At 46.7% G+C, this 13,905-nt stretch overlaps 1 protein-coding gene across 2 annotated transcripts in view; it reads right to left on the reverse strand.

Annotated features, from left to right (window-relative positions):
- RBL2 (RB transcriptional corepressor like 2) overlaps positions 1 to 13,905 on the reverse strand; it is a 53,952-nt gene that overhangs the window by 22,169 nt on the left and 17,878 nt on the right. For both annotated transcript variants that reach the window (XM_040409723.1, XM_040409724.1), the window contains 4 exons: positions 11,464 to 11,592; positions 3,255 to 3,415; positions 1,731 to 1,795; positions 1,464 to 1,650 (listed from right to left, as the gene is read on the reverse strand). In XM_040409723.1, the coding sequence (XP_040265657.1) occupies positions 1,464 to 1,650; positions 1,731 to 1,795; positions 3,255 to 3,415; positions 11,464 to 11,592 (542 nt within the window). The remainder of the gene's footprint in view (positions 1 to 1,463; positions 1,651 to 1,730; positions 1,796 to 3,254; positions 3,416 to 11,463; positions 11,593 to 13,905) is intronic.

Raw genomic sequence — 13,905 nt, forward strand, 5'->3', positions numbered from 1 at the left:
AAAACTTGGCACAACCCCGTTAAATGACATCTGTCAGCAGATTTGTACCTATGAAACTCAGTTATGGGTAGGGGATAACTTCAGAATTATCAACATGTCTGAATTCTTGGAGGCTGATCACGGTCCTCTGGCCTCCCTTAGCAGTCACCTCTCCTGACGGGTCCCATTTCACAACAGCTCTGGATCATCTCTTTATGATGTACGGTTCCTCTATTATTCCGATGAAAAGTTTATGAATGAATTGCCAGCAGTCTGCAATAAAGGTCCAGCTGGGTGTTACCAGTTGGGCATGTGTCCCTGTGCAGTTTGACACTATCCAACCAGTGCTGCCAGTGTCAGACTGGTAGAAGTAATAGAGGAATGGCACAATGTAGAGATGTAAGAAATGGTGGTCCACAATTGTTATTACACGCGGAATGTAAGTAGTGACTACAACAGAAATGTCAGGAGAGGGGACGGGTCCTCTGTAATAGAATCGGTTTAACACACCTGATTAAGGTTTTCAGTTTCCATTACAGGATAAGGGCTCATGCACACGACCATATGTCCTGGAAGTGGCATACATCTTGCGCACGGGAGCGCACAGTATCATAGGTTACGTGGGGCTTTTGTCCCGCACTCATATGAAATTATGAGTATAGTAACCTATGATACTGTGCGCTCCATGTATGCCGCTCCGGGACATATGGCCCGCTCACGGACCGTATATCTCGGAGGGCATACGGTTGTGTGCATGAGCCCTAATGCAGCACACACTAGTGTTCACGCTGCCGACAAAGGAGGAGATAGGAGAATCAATTCTAACGAATTGATTAATCTCATCAACGGGATTTCTTGACTTGTGGGGGGCTGTCCCTGCAAGTGAAGAAGCGCCCACCTGCCACTAGACATTTAGCCCAGCTCTGACAATTTTCTGAGTGCGCCGCTGCTCTGATTGGCAGAGCAAGGACACAGCCTCTCCATCGGCGCTGTGACTGTGCAGGCGCCGCTACCAGGGGACAGCCCCTCACGGGTGAAGATTCTTTAGAATTGATTTGCTCCTCTCTAGAAGGAGCGCATCTGCAGAATGAGACACCTACACGGTCTACCCAAGTCTAGCAGACAGACCCTGCACTCACTTTTCCCTCCCCCCATGGAGAGGATAACCTCCTTTATGTCACATTTAGATGTCCTCTACTTGTAAGTGCGGAAGAGCATCCTGCAGAACACTTCCTGGACAGCATCATTGTGGACGTATGACCAAAGGATTGACGCTACTAAGCCTAGGATTTAGACAGTGGAAACTCAGAATAGACAGTCTACAGATGCGCCAAATTTTACAATGCCTGCTGCTGGCACATCATTAGCCTGTCTAGTCCGAGTTCATACCACCCGTCAGTCAGCTTACTTTGGACCTGAATTGTGCCCCAATAATCACAATGGTTGTGCCTTCTGAAGGGCCTAGTAGATGCTTCTATACCTACCCTATCAAAGTGCTGCTGTAAATGGTAGGACACCTGGGCCCTCTCCGCGGACGACTCGGCTCCCGGCTCAGGATTCAGACAACGGCCTACACTTCCAATCTCCTCCTCCGCATCCTCCAGGAAGACTCGCTCGTCCAAGTGACCGACAGAGAGAACAAACACCTCATAGGCCTTCGTGATGGCTTTCCTGCAGAAGAGTACACGAAGATCACAGTGACTCTCTGCCTTCTGCCCTGAACACAACGCATACGAAGAAATGAAACTTACAAGCTGTCTGCAAAATTTCCTGGCTCCAAAAATCCTGTAAGGGAGTCCGATTTTCCTTTCAGTACCTGCGGGATCAAAAAGCAGCTTTTATATTGTCCTCCGTTCTCTGCATACTTCACTTACTACACCAACGGTAACATCGAGGGAAAGGGGAACTGCCTACATTTCCTAGTATGTATTTCTCTAGAAGAGAGTTTCCTTTTAGGGTCCAGACACACGTCCGTATAATGGGTCCGCAAATTGCGGAACGGGTGCGGACCTATTCATTCTCTATGGGGCAGTATGTGCTCTCCGCATCTGCATTTCTAGAGCGCTCCCCCGATCTTCCGGACGGCGGCGCCGAAAAAAAATAAATAACATGTCCTATTCTTGTCCGCAATTGCGGACAAGAATAGGCAGTTCTATGGGGGTGCCGGCCGGGTGTATTGTGGATCCGCAATACACTATGGATGTGTGAATGGAGACTTATAGTACCGCATATGGTGCAGATCATGCAGGGGAGCACATTATCCTGGCATGATTTGTGCCTCTGCCCTTCCATATAAGCCAATCATCGGCACAGTCAGTAAGAGGTTACACGAGACGGTCAGCTCACGTGTAACCAACCTCTGACAGCAGTGACTGGGTGGACATGGGTGTATGGACGAGACCGCATTTCAGGAATGGGCTCTGCGGTGGGCACTGTACCCGCTATGGCAATGGGGCTAGTATTGCTGGCCCTATAATGGGGACCTTTTGCATCCGCGTCTGATCATCACATACTGACTCCTTCATTTCTGTGTGTCCACAAACCCCCCCCCCCCCCCCCCCCAAAAAAAAACATCCATATACCCTATAAGCAAATTAGAGAACATGTCCTATTCCAGTCCACACTGCGGACCAGAACAGCCATTTTTATTGATGGGAGAGAGAAAAATGTGGAATGCACAAGGAAGGTGTCCGTATCTTGCGGATCCGTGGTTTGCGGGACAAAATGTGTGCATGAGGCCTCCCCCAAATAAAAAGGAGCCTCTCAGAAATGCATGAGATGCAAACAACTCAACTCTAAGTGGTCTACGCTGGAGACGTACAGAGCTTAAAGGGGTTGTCCAAGATAATCAGAGATATTACCAATGCCCCCAAAATCTGGCAATTACGTTATTACATGTTCACCTTTCTCCAACACTATTCTCTGGTCCTTCTCCCACTGCTTGTTTACAGACTGCAGGTATAGGGTACGTGACCGCTGCAGCCAATCACTGCCCTCAGCAGTATTCATGTGACGTATACCTGCACATTCCCGCAAGCAGCGGGAGAAAGACCCAACCGACAGGTCAGAGAACAGCACCGGAGAGAGTGGGGAGTCTGTTGTCATTTCCCCACCCCCAGCGTTCGAGCCCATTGTTAAAATTTCTAATTCTTTTAGACAACCCCTCTAAATTTACATCAAGTATGTTCGACTGAAGAACCTCTTACATTCTGCAGTCAAATGACAAGTCGAATACCAATAGACATAAGGGGGTATTAGAAAACGTCAGCGTCTACCTTTTTATCAAACAGCTTATGTATATATGGCTTCCAAAAATGTTCTTTAATGCCTTTGACTTCTAGAAGTAAACCCTGGTGGAGGCAGCAGAGGGTTTCGATGATGCAGGGAGGCTCGGACGGAGGTTTGAAGTCTTTACTGCAGAAATCTTCGGGAAGGCCTGCGGGGAGTAGAGGTAGATGATTATTGGAAGGTGAAGACGACAGAAAGAGCAACCCAGCAAATAACTGCACGCACGGCACAGCCCTGGAGAGCAGCACAACCTTTATACTGCCGACAGGAGAGCAGCACAACGTTTATACTGCCGACGGGAGAGCAGCACAACGTTTATACTGCCGACGGGAGAGCAGCACAACGTTTATACTGCCGACGGGAGAGCAGCACAACGTTTATACTGCCGACGGGAGAGCAGCACAACGTTTATACTGCCGACGGGAGAGCAGCACAACATTTATACTGCCGTCGGGAGAGCAGCACAACGTTTATACTGCCGACGGGAGAGCAGCACAACCTTTATACTGCCGACAGGAGAGCAGCACAACGTTTATACTGCCGACGGGAGAGCAGCACAACGTTTATACTGCCGACGGGAGAGCAGCACAACGTTTATACTGCCGACGGGAGAGCAGCACAACGTTTATACTGCCGACGGGAGAGCAGCACAACGTTTATACTGCCGACAGGAGAGCAGCACAACGTTTATACTGCCGACTGGAGAGCAGCACAACGTTTATACTGCCGACTGGAGAGCAGCACAACGTTTATACTGCCGACGGGAGAGCAGCACAACGTTTATACTGCCGACGGGAAAGCAGCACAACGTTTATACTGCCGACGGGAAAGCAGCACAACGTTTATACTGCCGACGGGAGAGCAGCACAACGTTTATACTGCCGACGGGAGAGCAGCACAACGTTTATACTGCCGACGGGAGAGCAGCACAACGTTTATACTGCCGACAGGAGAGCAGCACAACGTTTATACTGCCGACAGGAGAGCAGCACAACGTTTATACTGCCGACAGGAGAGCAGCACAACGTTTATACTGCCGACAGGAGAGCAGCACAACGTTTATACTGCCGACAGGAGAGCAGCACAACGTTTATACTGCCGACAGGAGAGCAGCACAACGTTTATACTGCCGACAGGAGAGCAGCACAACGTTTATACTGCCGACAGGAGAGCAGCACAACGTTTATACTGCCGACAGGAGAGCAGCACAACGTTAATACTGCCGACAGGAGAGCAGCACAACGTTTATACTGCTGATGGTTTCCTAGATGTAGATCAATCCTGTCGATAACGAGGTCAATCCCATCATGTCTTCCACTGTCTGTGGCTGTTATTTTCTATGGGATTGATTTATAATTGGTTGACAAGAAAGATCTGAAAGCCAATCCTTTTTAATCCTCCAGTGGACATGCATGCTCGGCTGTTCTCGGAGCAGCACAGAAATGAATGGAGCATGCTGGGAGTTTCACAACAGGTGGAGTGCTGGTACTGAATAAATGGAGAATGGGAACAAGAATGGCCTCAAGGTTCCCCAATACTGCCCTGGTTCCATCAGTGCGTGGTTAAAGTTTTTTTTTTTAGAAGCAGAATTAGGGTTGCATCGGGTATCGAAATTTCGATACCCAATCGATACATTTGTGCCAGTATTGATTCAGTATCGGGATTTGCGTTATTGCGATACTAGGCTGTGCAGCAGCGCAGCCTAGTATCTCCTCTTTTAAGAGAATATGGCGTGTGCCGGGCGCTATGTTCTCTCCGGCCAGACAGTGGAGAAGGATGGAGGTAGGGAGTCCCTCCCTCCTATGACACGGCCGCCACTAAAACCAGTAAAAACAGCGGGCTCTGAAGCTGCCCGCACCAGTGCCACCAATTAATGTGCGGCTAATTAAAGCAGGAGGAGGGACGGGGGGAAGGAATAAACTGCTGCGCCGTCTGAGATAGTGAACCCGGCGAACAGCGGCAGCAGCAGCGTCCTCCTCCTCCTGAGTGTCCTGTGCTCCTCAGCGTCAGCCCGGGCCCCAGAGTCAGTGTGCACTGACGAGCCAGCATAGCAGGTACCCCACCCCCACACAGTGCAAGAGTAATTAGCCTGACTCAAAATAAAGGCAGGCAAAAAACAACAACATGTATCAGGCAGCCAGTAAGATTGGGGTTAATGTGACTCATTAACCCAAATCTTGCCACTGCCATGTTTTAAACATGATGGGGGTCACTTATATTTAATGTCAGGCTGGGCACATGCTTTTGGACTGGACCCAATGTGCCTCACATTAATAGTAAGTGACCCTCAAAGTACCATCTCACATAATGGGCAACATGGGGTTAATGTGAGTTACAGAATACAGGCCACTTATGAGGCACACGGACTGGAAGTCAAAATTCATAAGACTGTGCCAATAGCAAGTGACTGTTCATGTAGCTCATGCATTTAACCCCATGTAGCCCATTATGCAAGGATATGGATACTTGATAGGGTTATTATGAGGCACATGGGGGTTTTATCACTAGGAACGGTTGGACCTGTGCCTCACATTAACCCCATCATGTATCACTTTGGCAGCTTCCGATCTTAGCCATGGCATCCAGGACGGTTACCATGGCAGCCAGGACACAACTGAAGCCCTGGCTGCCATGGTAACCTCCCTGCTGTTGTGTGTACTATGCACAGGACAGCAGGGAGAGTGTGAAGTCCTACTCACCCTGATAGAGATCTATTAGGGTGAATAGGACAAGGGATTAAAAGATCCCAGGTTCTAGCCCCTAAGGGGGGAAATAGTTATTAAATAAAAAGTAAAAATAAAAAAATTTAAACAAAACACCAAAATATAAAACAAAATTTATCACCCTCTTTCCCAATTTTACATATAAAATATATATACAAATATATAAACAATAAAAAAAATTAACATATCTGGTTATCTGGTATCGCCACACCCGAAAAAGTCTAAACTATTAAAAAAGATCTCCTATGCGGTGAACACCGTAACAGAAAAAAAATAAAATAAAATGGGCAATTCGACATTTTTTAGCCACCTTGTCTCCCCCAAAAATAGGATAGGACTGTTCTATTATGGGCTGGACGTTCCATAAAATGCGAAATGCACGCGGCTTTTTTGGTGTTTTTTTTCCCTGCGTGTTATCGAATGGTATCGGGCATCGCAATACTTTTTCATGGTATCGAAAGCGAATCTAAATTTTTGTATCGTGACAACCCTAAGCAAAATATTGACAACCTATCATCAGGATAGGTCACCAATACCTGATCAGTAGGGACTCGCTCCCATCGCCCCTGCTGATCAGCTGTTTGAAGAGGCGGTGATGTAGTGGCCTCCTCGTAGCAAACCAAGCACCGCGACCTTTTCACCACTAAACAGGACGTCACCGACCTAGAAAGAGGAGCGCGCTTAACAGTGGGGAACTCAAACGTGAAACACGTAGAAATCAAAGTCAAAGATGGGCGTTACCTCTGTAATAGTAGTACATACTACCACCACCAGCTCCAATTACTTCCCCCAAAAGCATCACATACCACAGTCCAGCACAAAATATCTCCCCAACAGGGCTAAATGAATACCGCAGTGCAGCACCAAATATCTCCCTGGCAGCGCCAGAAACCACAGTGCAGCAATTAATACCTCCCCAACACCTGAGAGGCAGTGTCCAGAGGGACTCCACACTGCAGATGAACTTACCTCTGAGTGAAGGACCTGTGCGTTCATAGACATTTGACCATGATGTCACTGCAGCCCACCGACTGACTAGAAAAGCTGAAGCTGCCCTGATAAGCGCCAGCCCTGCACTGCCGATGCTGCCGCGCAGGTTCTGACCCTGTGACGTAACTGTATGTCAAGGTGCGCACCCTGATGGACAATTGTGCCAAAGTGCAGGAAGGGGTTAATAATGCACAGTGAGAATGCCGTTACATTCACAAGTTTGGTTATGCGAATATATGTAGGGTGCATTTAAAAAAAAAAAAATTATATTAGAATCAGACCCTGAAAAAAGGGAACTCAACAGTGTGCTGCAGAAGTAAGGGCGCCAACGCTACTATAGGGGACACGCTAGGTAATGTTCCTTCCTGCACCGGTTCCTTTAAGACGTATTTCTTTCAGCTGAAATTCTGGCAGATTTATTACGTTTTCTAAGCACTAGAACTTATCATTTCCTCCCAGATATTTACCCTCGTCTACGACCTCCCTCCGGCACAGTCCTCTTATCAGGGATTTCCGTCTTCTTCTAGAGAAGGCAGTCAATTCTAAACTTTTTCTGTTACCATATTTTACATCAATGGAACGGTTACACACATTCATGTAAATACCATACACCCCAACGAGACATGATCTCAGAGGTCACCCTTAAAAGCTGCCATATTTCATGTGCGGCAGATTTCCGATTGAAAAAGTGCTGCAACTTGCACCCAAACAATGGGGTACATACCTCGCATGATCCATCTTACGTACGTTTCAGCCTTGTTGGACAAAGGACTGTGGATTAGCGGAAAGGCGGCATGGCAAGATCGTGTGCCAAAGAAACGCGCCACAAATTTGGAACATTTTTTGGGGGAGTAAACCAAGCCAACAAACACTAAGTGGTGTGAAACACTAGAAAGTCTAAAGAGTTGCGGCAGATCCATCATCCACCACGGGGATTAATCTGGTGCAGTTTAAAGTGTTAGGAAAACTTTTGATATGTCATAGCGACCCCCGCCGATCGCTAGAACGAGGAGAGAGAAGTGCTCACATAGCGCTCTCTCTCTCTCCTCACTACAAAAGACAGAAGCTAGATGGACTCTATAGTCCGAGTCCTTCTTGCTTCCTCTCCTGCAGCGAGGAGAGAGAGCGCTCTATGTCAGCACTTCTCTCTCCTCATTCTAGCCATCAGTGGGGGTCTCAGCACTCACACCCCCATCGATCAACTAGGACATATCAAACTTTCCAAAGTACAGTGCCCCTTTAAGAGGGCCTGGTCCTAGGTTTCCACTGCCAGCCTGCGGTACAAAGGTAAGAAGATGGCAGAGTAAAGGTTACCTGATCACGGTGGCTGCAGGATGCAGTTTTGGTGGAGTTTTTTCCGGTCTAAACAAAAGCCGCAGTGAAATGCTCGGAAAATATCACACTCCACAGAAAAGGAAAAAAGTGCTTTGCTGACTCAATGGAAAATGTTAGGGTAATTGTTTGCATATGTGTACGGGTTCTCAAACCAAGTCAGCGTAAGCGGCTCTACCTGGTATTCACTGGTCGTCAGCTAGAGGACGAAGGGGACAATGCCCTATTATTATCGTCTGTAACACTGATCTTAAAGGGTTTCTGTCACCAGATTTAACCCTATTAAGCTATAGCGATGTGCTAATGTCAGCTAAACCTAACCAGCCTATTCCTACTTTTATCTATGCCCCCGCCAGCTTCCTCACCGCGCCTGCGCCGAATGCTGAACGGCGTGAGATTTCACCAGAGCACACGGCTGGCAGACGAATGCGAGAGCTGCCTGGCCCTGTCAATCAGGACTTGGAGGGAGGCGACAAAAGGTGCATGAACGGAGCCTCTATGAGCAGGAAAACCCCCCCCCCCCCCCCGGCTAATTAGCATATTATAAAAGTTAGATAACGGGGGCATAGAAAAGTAAAAAAAAGTAGGAATAGGCTGGTTAGGTTTAGCTGACATTACCACATCGCTAATGTCAGCTAGCTTAATAGGGTTAAATCTGGTGACAGAAACCCTTTGGGGGGCATCAGTCAGTAGATTTGTACCTATGACACTGGCTGACCTGTTACATGTGCGCTTGGCAGCTGAAGGCATCTGTGTTGGTCCCATGTTCATATGTGCCGGCATTACTGAGAAAAAGGATGTTTTATTATATACAAATGAGTCTCTAGGAGCAACGGGGGCGTTACCATTACACCTAGAGGCTCAGCTCTCTCTGCAACTGCTGCGTCCTCTGCACTTTGATTGACAGGACCAGGCAGTATAAATGTGATCATACCTGGCCTTGTCAAAGTACAGAGGGCACGGCAGTTGCAGAGAGAGCTGAGCCTCTAGGTGTAACAGCAACGCCCTCATTACTCCTAGAGACTTTTTTGCATACAATAAAACATCATGTTTCTCAGCAATGCCGGCACATATGAACATGGGACCAACACAGATGCCTTCAGCTGCCAAGTGCACATGTAACAGGTCAGCCAGTGTCATAGGTACAAAACTGCTGACAGATGCCCTTTAACCTTCCCATATCTAAATCCTTACCATCCTATGGCGTAAATATACAGCACCACCAGCTGAGCCTTAGGGTTCCTTTATGGTACAGACACAGTAGTTGTGCCCAAGTGACTCCTGTAGGAGTCAGGTGACAACCTGTGACACCCGGCACCCGCACAGATCAGCTGCTGTGGGTTGATTCAGCACTGGAAACTGAACAGTGTAAGGGGCTAGAGGCAGACCACTCCATAAAAAGTAAATTCATAAACCAAACCTACAGGTTTCGAGGGTCCACTCAAAATGTGTAAGTCTTGTTTATAATTTAACTTTTTTCATCTTCCATGACTTAAATGGGTTGTCTGGGTTCAGAGCCAAACCTGGACATATCCCCCTCTTCCCCCACTCAGCCCTTCTGAGATGAGCAGCGGAGCATTGCATGTTCCGATGCTCCCCCTTTCCCCTGCGCTATATAGCGCAGGGCAAGGGCTTTTTGGTTTACATTTTTACACTGCTAGGCGGAGGCTTCCACCTAGCAGTGATCCCGGTGATGTCACAGGCACTAATGGGTGGGCTTTAGCACTGCTCTGGCTGTTTTACAAGCTAGGGCAGTGCTAAAGCCCGCCCGGTAGTGCTAGTGACGTCACGGGGGTCACTGATAGGTGGAAGCCTCCGCCTAGCAGTGTAAAAATGTAAACCAAAAAGCCCTTGCCCTGCGCTATATAGCGCAGGGGAAAGGGGGAGCATCGGAACATGAAATGCTCCGCTGCTCATCTCAGAAGGGCTGAGTGGGGGAAGAAGGGGATATGTCCGGGTTCAGCTCTGAATCCGGAGAACCCCTTTAATAAAGAAAGTTTTAGGCTAGACTGGTGCTGGAATCCTGCACTTTACTTTCTTTACTAAAGTAAAGACAATTCTGACTACGGCACCAGAAAGGCCTTTCCCCCGTAGTGCTGCGCTCCCGGGCTCCCTTGTGTGGCAACTAGTAAAGGTCTGAGGCTACCACACAAATAGTTTGCAGGGCTACATAGGAACGTATTGAATGTCCCATAGGCTGTATATATAGAACAAAAATCGGACTGCACTCCAAATAGATCTTCAGTAAAACAGTGTGTTTTTATTCACCCATGAAGTGGCAAAGAGCGACGTTTCGGGTCACACATGAGCCTTTCACATGTGTGAGCCGAAACGTCGCTCTTTGCCACTTCATGGGTGAATAAAAACACACTGTTTTACTGAAGATCTATTTGGAGTGCAGTCCGATTTTTGTTCTATACAAGAGGGTAAGCACCTGTTGCCATACTTGGACATTGCACCCGCCTTTTTTTCTCCTGTTTTTGGGGTGGTGCTGCCGGTTGTTTTTTCTATTATATATATACACATATATACACACACACACCAGTATATAAAAAACATTAAAATAATGGGCACCGCCACATCCCAAAATGCTGATCTATTAAAATATAAATGCATTTATCCTGTGTGGTGAACGCTGTTATGTAAAAAAAAAATCTAAGTGGCCAGTTCGCTGTTTTTTCGTTGTTTCACCTCACAAAAATTATTGAATAAAGCGATCAAAAAGTCGTCCGCACTCCAAAATGATATCAATAAAATCTATGCGCTCCGTAAAGTACAGTAACTATATAAAAAAGTAAAAGGGAGTCAGAATATGGTGATGCAAAGAAAAAAAAAACTTTTTTTTTAAGTTTTATTTTTTTAACTATTAAAACTCAAGAATGTGGTACTGCTGTGATCGTACTGACCCGCAGAATGAAGGCAACAGGTCAGTTTTACCGCTTAGGAAATGATGTAAAAACAAAACCCATAATACTATGGCAGAATTGCAATATAAAATGGTATTAGAAAGTACAACTTGTCATGCAAATAACAAACCCTCATACGGAAAAAAAAAAAAAAGTTATGGCTCCGGCAGAGAGTGAAAAACAAAAATGATAAAATTGCCCAATCCTTAAGGGGTTAAGGATTCGTTCCTTCACGGACTTCTAACCTTGGAAGTTGGGGTTCAGGAGCTCCCGACGATTCGGACACAGCAAGGCATTCCCATAAACCAGGTCCAAGGCACAGAGCAGAAGATGGTACGAATTCACCAGATCGTCGCTTATCATTGGAAAGTTTCCTACAAAGAAGAAGGAGAAGAAGAAGAAGAAGGTGTCTCAAAATCATGATACAACAAAGTGACATGAAGCAGCAGCCGCCCGCTGCGTCTTGTAGCCGATCCCACACGGGCGGCCTCTACAGATGGCACTGGGTATGAAGTGCTGTCATGAAAACTTTCAACCTCAGACACGATGATTAGAGATGAGCGAATTTCTTAGAAATTTTGCAAACAAAATTTGCTTTGTGATGAATTACTTAGTCACAAAGCGCTTTGTAGTGGGTGCAATGACAGGTAGCTGCGATAGCGCCACGCCCAGTCATTGTACCCCTCAGATGCGCATGCGCAGCCACCCTCCATTCATTTCTATGGGGCCGCCGAAAATAGCCGAGCCAGCGCCGTCTGCCCCATAGAAATGAATGCGAGCATGGGTGGCGCATGCGAGGTGCGCTCCCATTCACTTCTATGGGAGCAGCGCTTGGTGGTGGACAGACCCCGGGTGGGACCCGCACCTATGAGACAATGGGGGCATATCCTAGCAATATGCCCCCATTGTCTGAGATGGGAATACCCCTTTAAAACAAGCTAGGCTAAACCGAAGTCTACATAGCGACTAAGATTGGCAAATTAGTCACCGGTAAAGTGTGTTTGCAACGACACATCTATTATGACAAGTGGACATCTTGGAAATGATGCTGCAGTCACGGAAGTTTACTAATTACTCCCCATGAGGAATATTAGACCCTGCATGTGACACCAGTGATTGTGTAGTGCCAGCCGAAGTGATTACTACCCAACACTGGGAACTAAAGCCTGGATTACACTGCCCCAGTTTTCATCTGATAATCGCTAAAGAGCATTCGCATGAACGCTCCTTAGCGATCATCTTGTAGTGTAATACTCCCGCCTATTGCCCGATGAACAAGCAAACGCTCAATCATCCAGCAATCCATACAGGATCCTGATCAGTCAGAAAAATGCATTGAAATGCCGGATCCGTCTTTCCGGTGTCATCCGGCAAAACGGATACGGCATTTTTTTTTTTTTTACCTTTTTCTCGGTCTGCGCATGCACAGGCCGGAAGGACGGATCTGGCATTCCGGTATTTTGAATGCTGGATCCGGCACTAATACATTCATAGCAGCATGCTACGGTTTTATCTCTTGTCTGATCAGTCAAAAAGACTGAACTGAAGACATCCTGAAGCATCCTGAAGGGATTTCTCTCTATTCAGAATGCATGGAGATAAAACTGTTCAGTTCTTTTCCGGTATTGAGCCCCTAGGACGGAACTCAGCGCCGGAAGAGAATAACGCTAGTGTGAAAGTACCCTAAAAAATTATCGTTTGCAGGTGGCAGATCGTGGTGTCTAATAGCGTTCTGCCCCCGGCAAACCACTATACAGCATGTGATGGCATAATGATCGCTCCTTCCCATGCGGTGGTAATAGCTGTGGTCTCCTCCACTAGCGAGCAGATGATTGCTGGAGGGAACGCTTCCCTCCCAACAATTGTCTGCCACATCGGGCTGTCTAATACAGCCTTAAAGGGGCCTTAAAGGGGTTGTCCCACGAAAAATATTCTACAGTTTTCAAACCGGCACCGGAATACTTTTGAAACTGGATGTAATTAAAAATCCAATCCTCTGGCCATGTAAAAGGGTCTTAAAGGGAACCTGTCACCTGAATTTTGGGTATAGAGCTGAGGACATGGGCTGCTAGATCACCGCTAGCACATCCGCAATACCCAGTCCCCATAGCTCTGTGTGCTTTTATTGTGTAAAAAAAACTATTTGATCCATATGCAAATTAACCTGAGATGAGTCCTGTCCCTGACTCATCTCACGTACAGGACTCATCTCAGGTTCATTTGCATATGGATCAAATAGTTTTTTTTTACACAATAAAAGCACACAGAGCTATGGGGACTGGGTATTGCGGATGTGCTAGCGGCCATCTAGCAACCCATGTCCTCAGCTCTATACACAAAATCCCGGTGACAGGTTCCCTTTAACCACCTCAGCCCCCAGTGCTTAAACACCCTTAAAGACCAGGCCACTTTTTACACTTCTGACCTACCCTACTTTCACCGTTTATTGCTCGGTCATGCAACTTACCACCCAAATGAATTTTACCTCCTTTTCTTCTCACTAATAGAGCTTTCATTTGGTGGTATTTCATTGCTGCTGACATTTTTACTTTTTTTGTTATTAATCGAAATTTAACGATTTTTTTGCACTTTCAGGTGTAAAATTTTGCAAAAAAAACGACATCCATATATAAATTTTTCTCTAAATCTATTGTTCTACATGTCTTTGATAAAAAAAAATGTTTGGG

This window comes from Bufo bufo, chromosome 10 (genome assembly GCF_905171765.1).
Source record: "Bufo bufo chromosome 10, aBufBuf1.1, whole genome shotgun sequence".
In the NCBI taxonomy this organism is placed as follows: domain Eukaryota; kingdom Metazoa; phylum Chordata; class Amphibia; order Anura; family Bufonidae; genus Bufo; species Bufo bufo.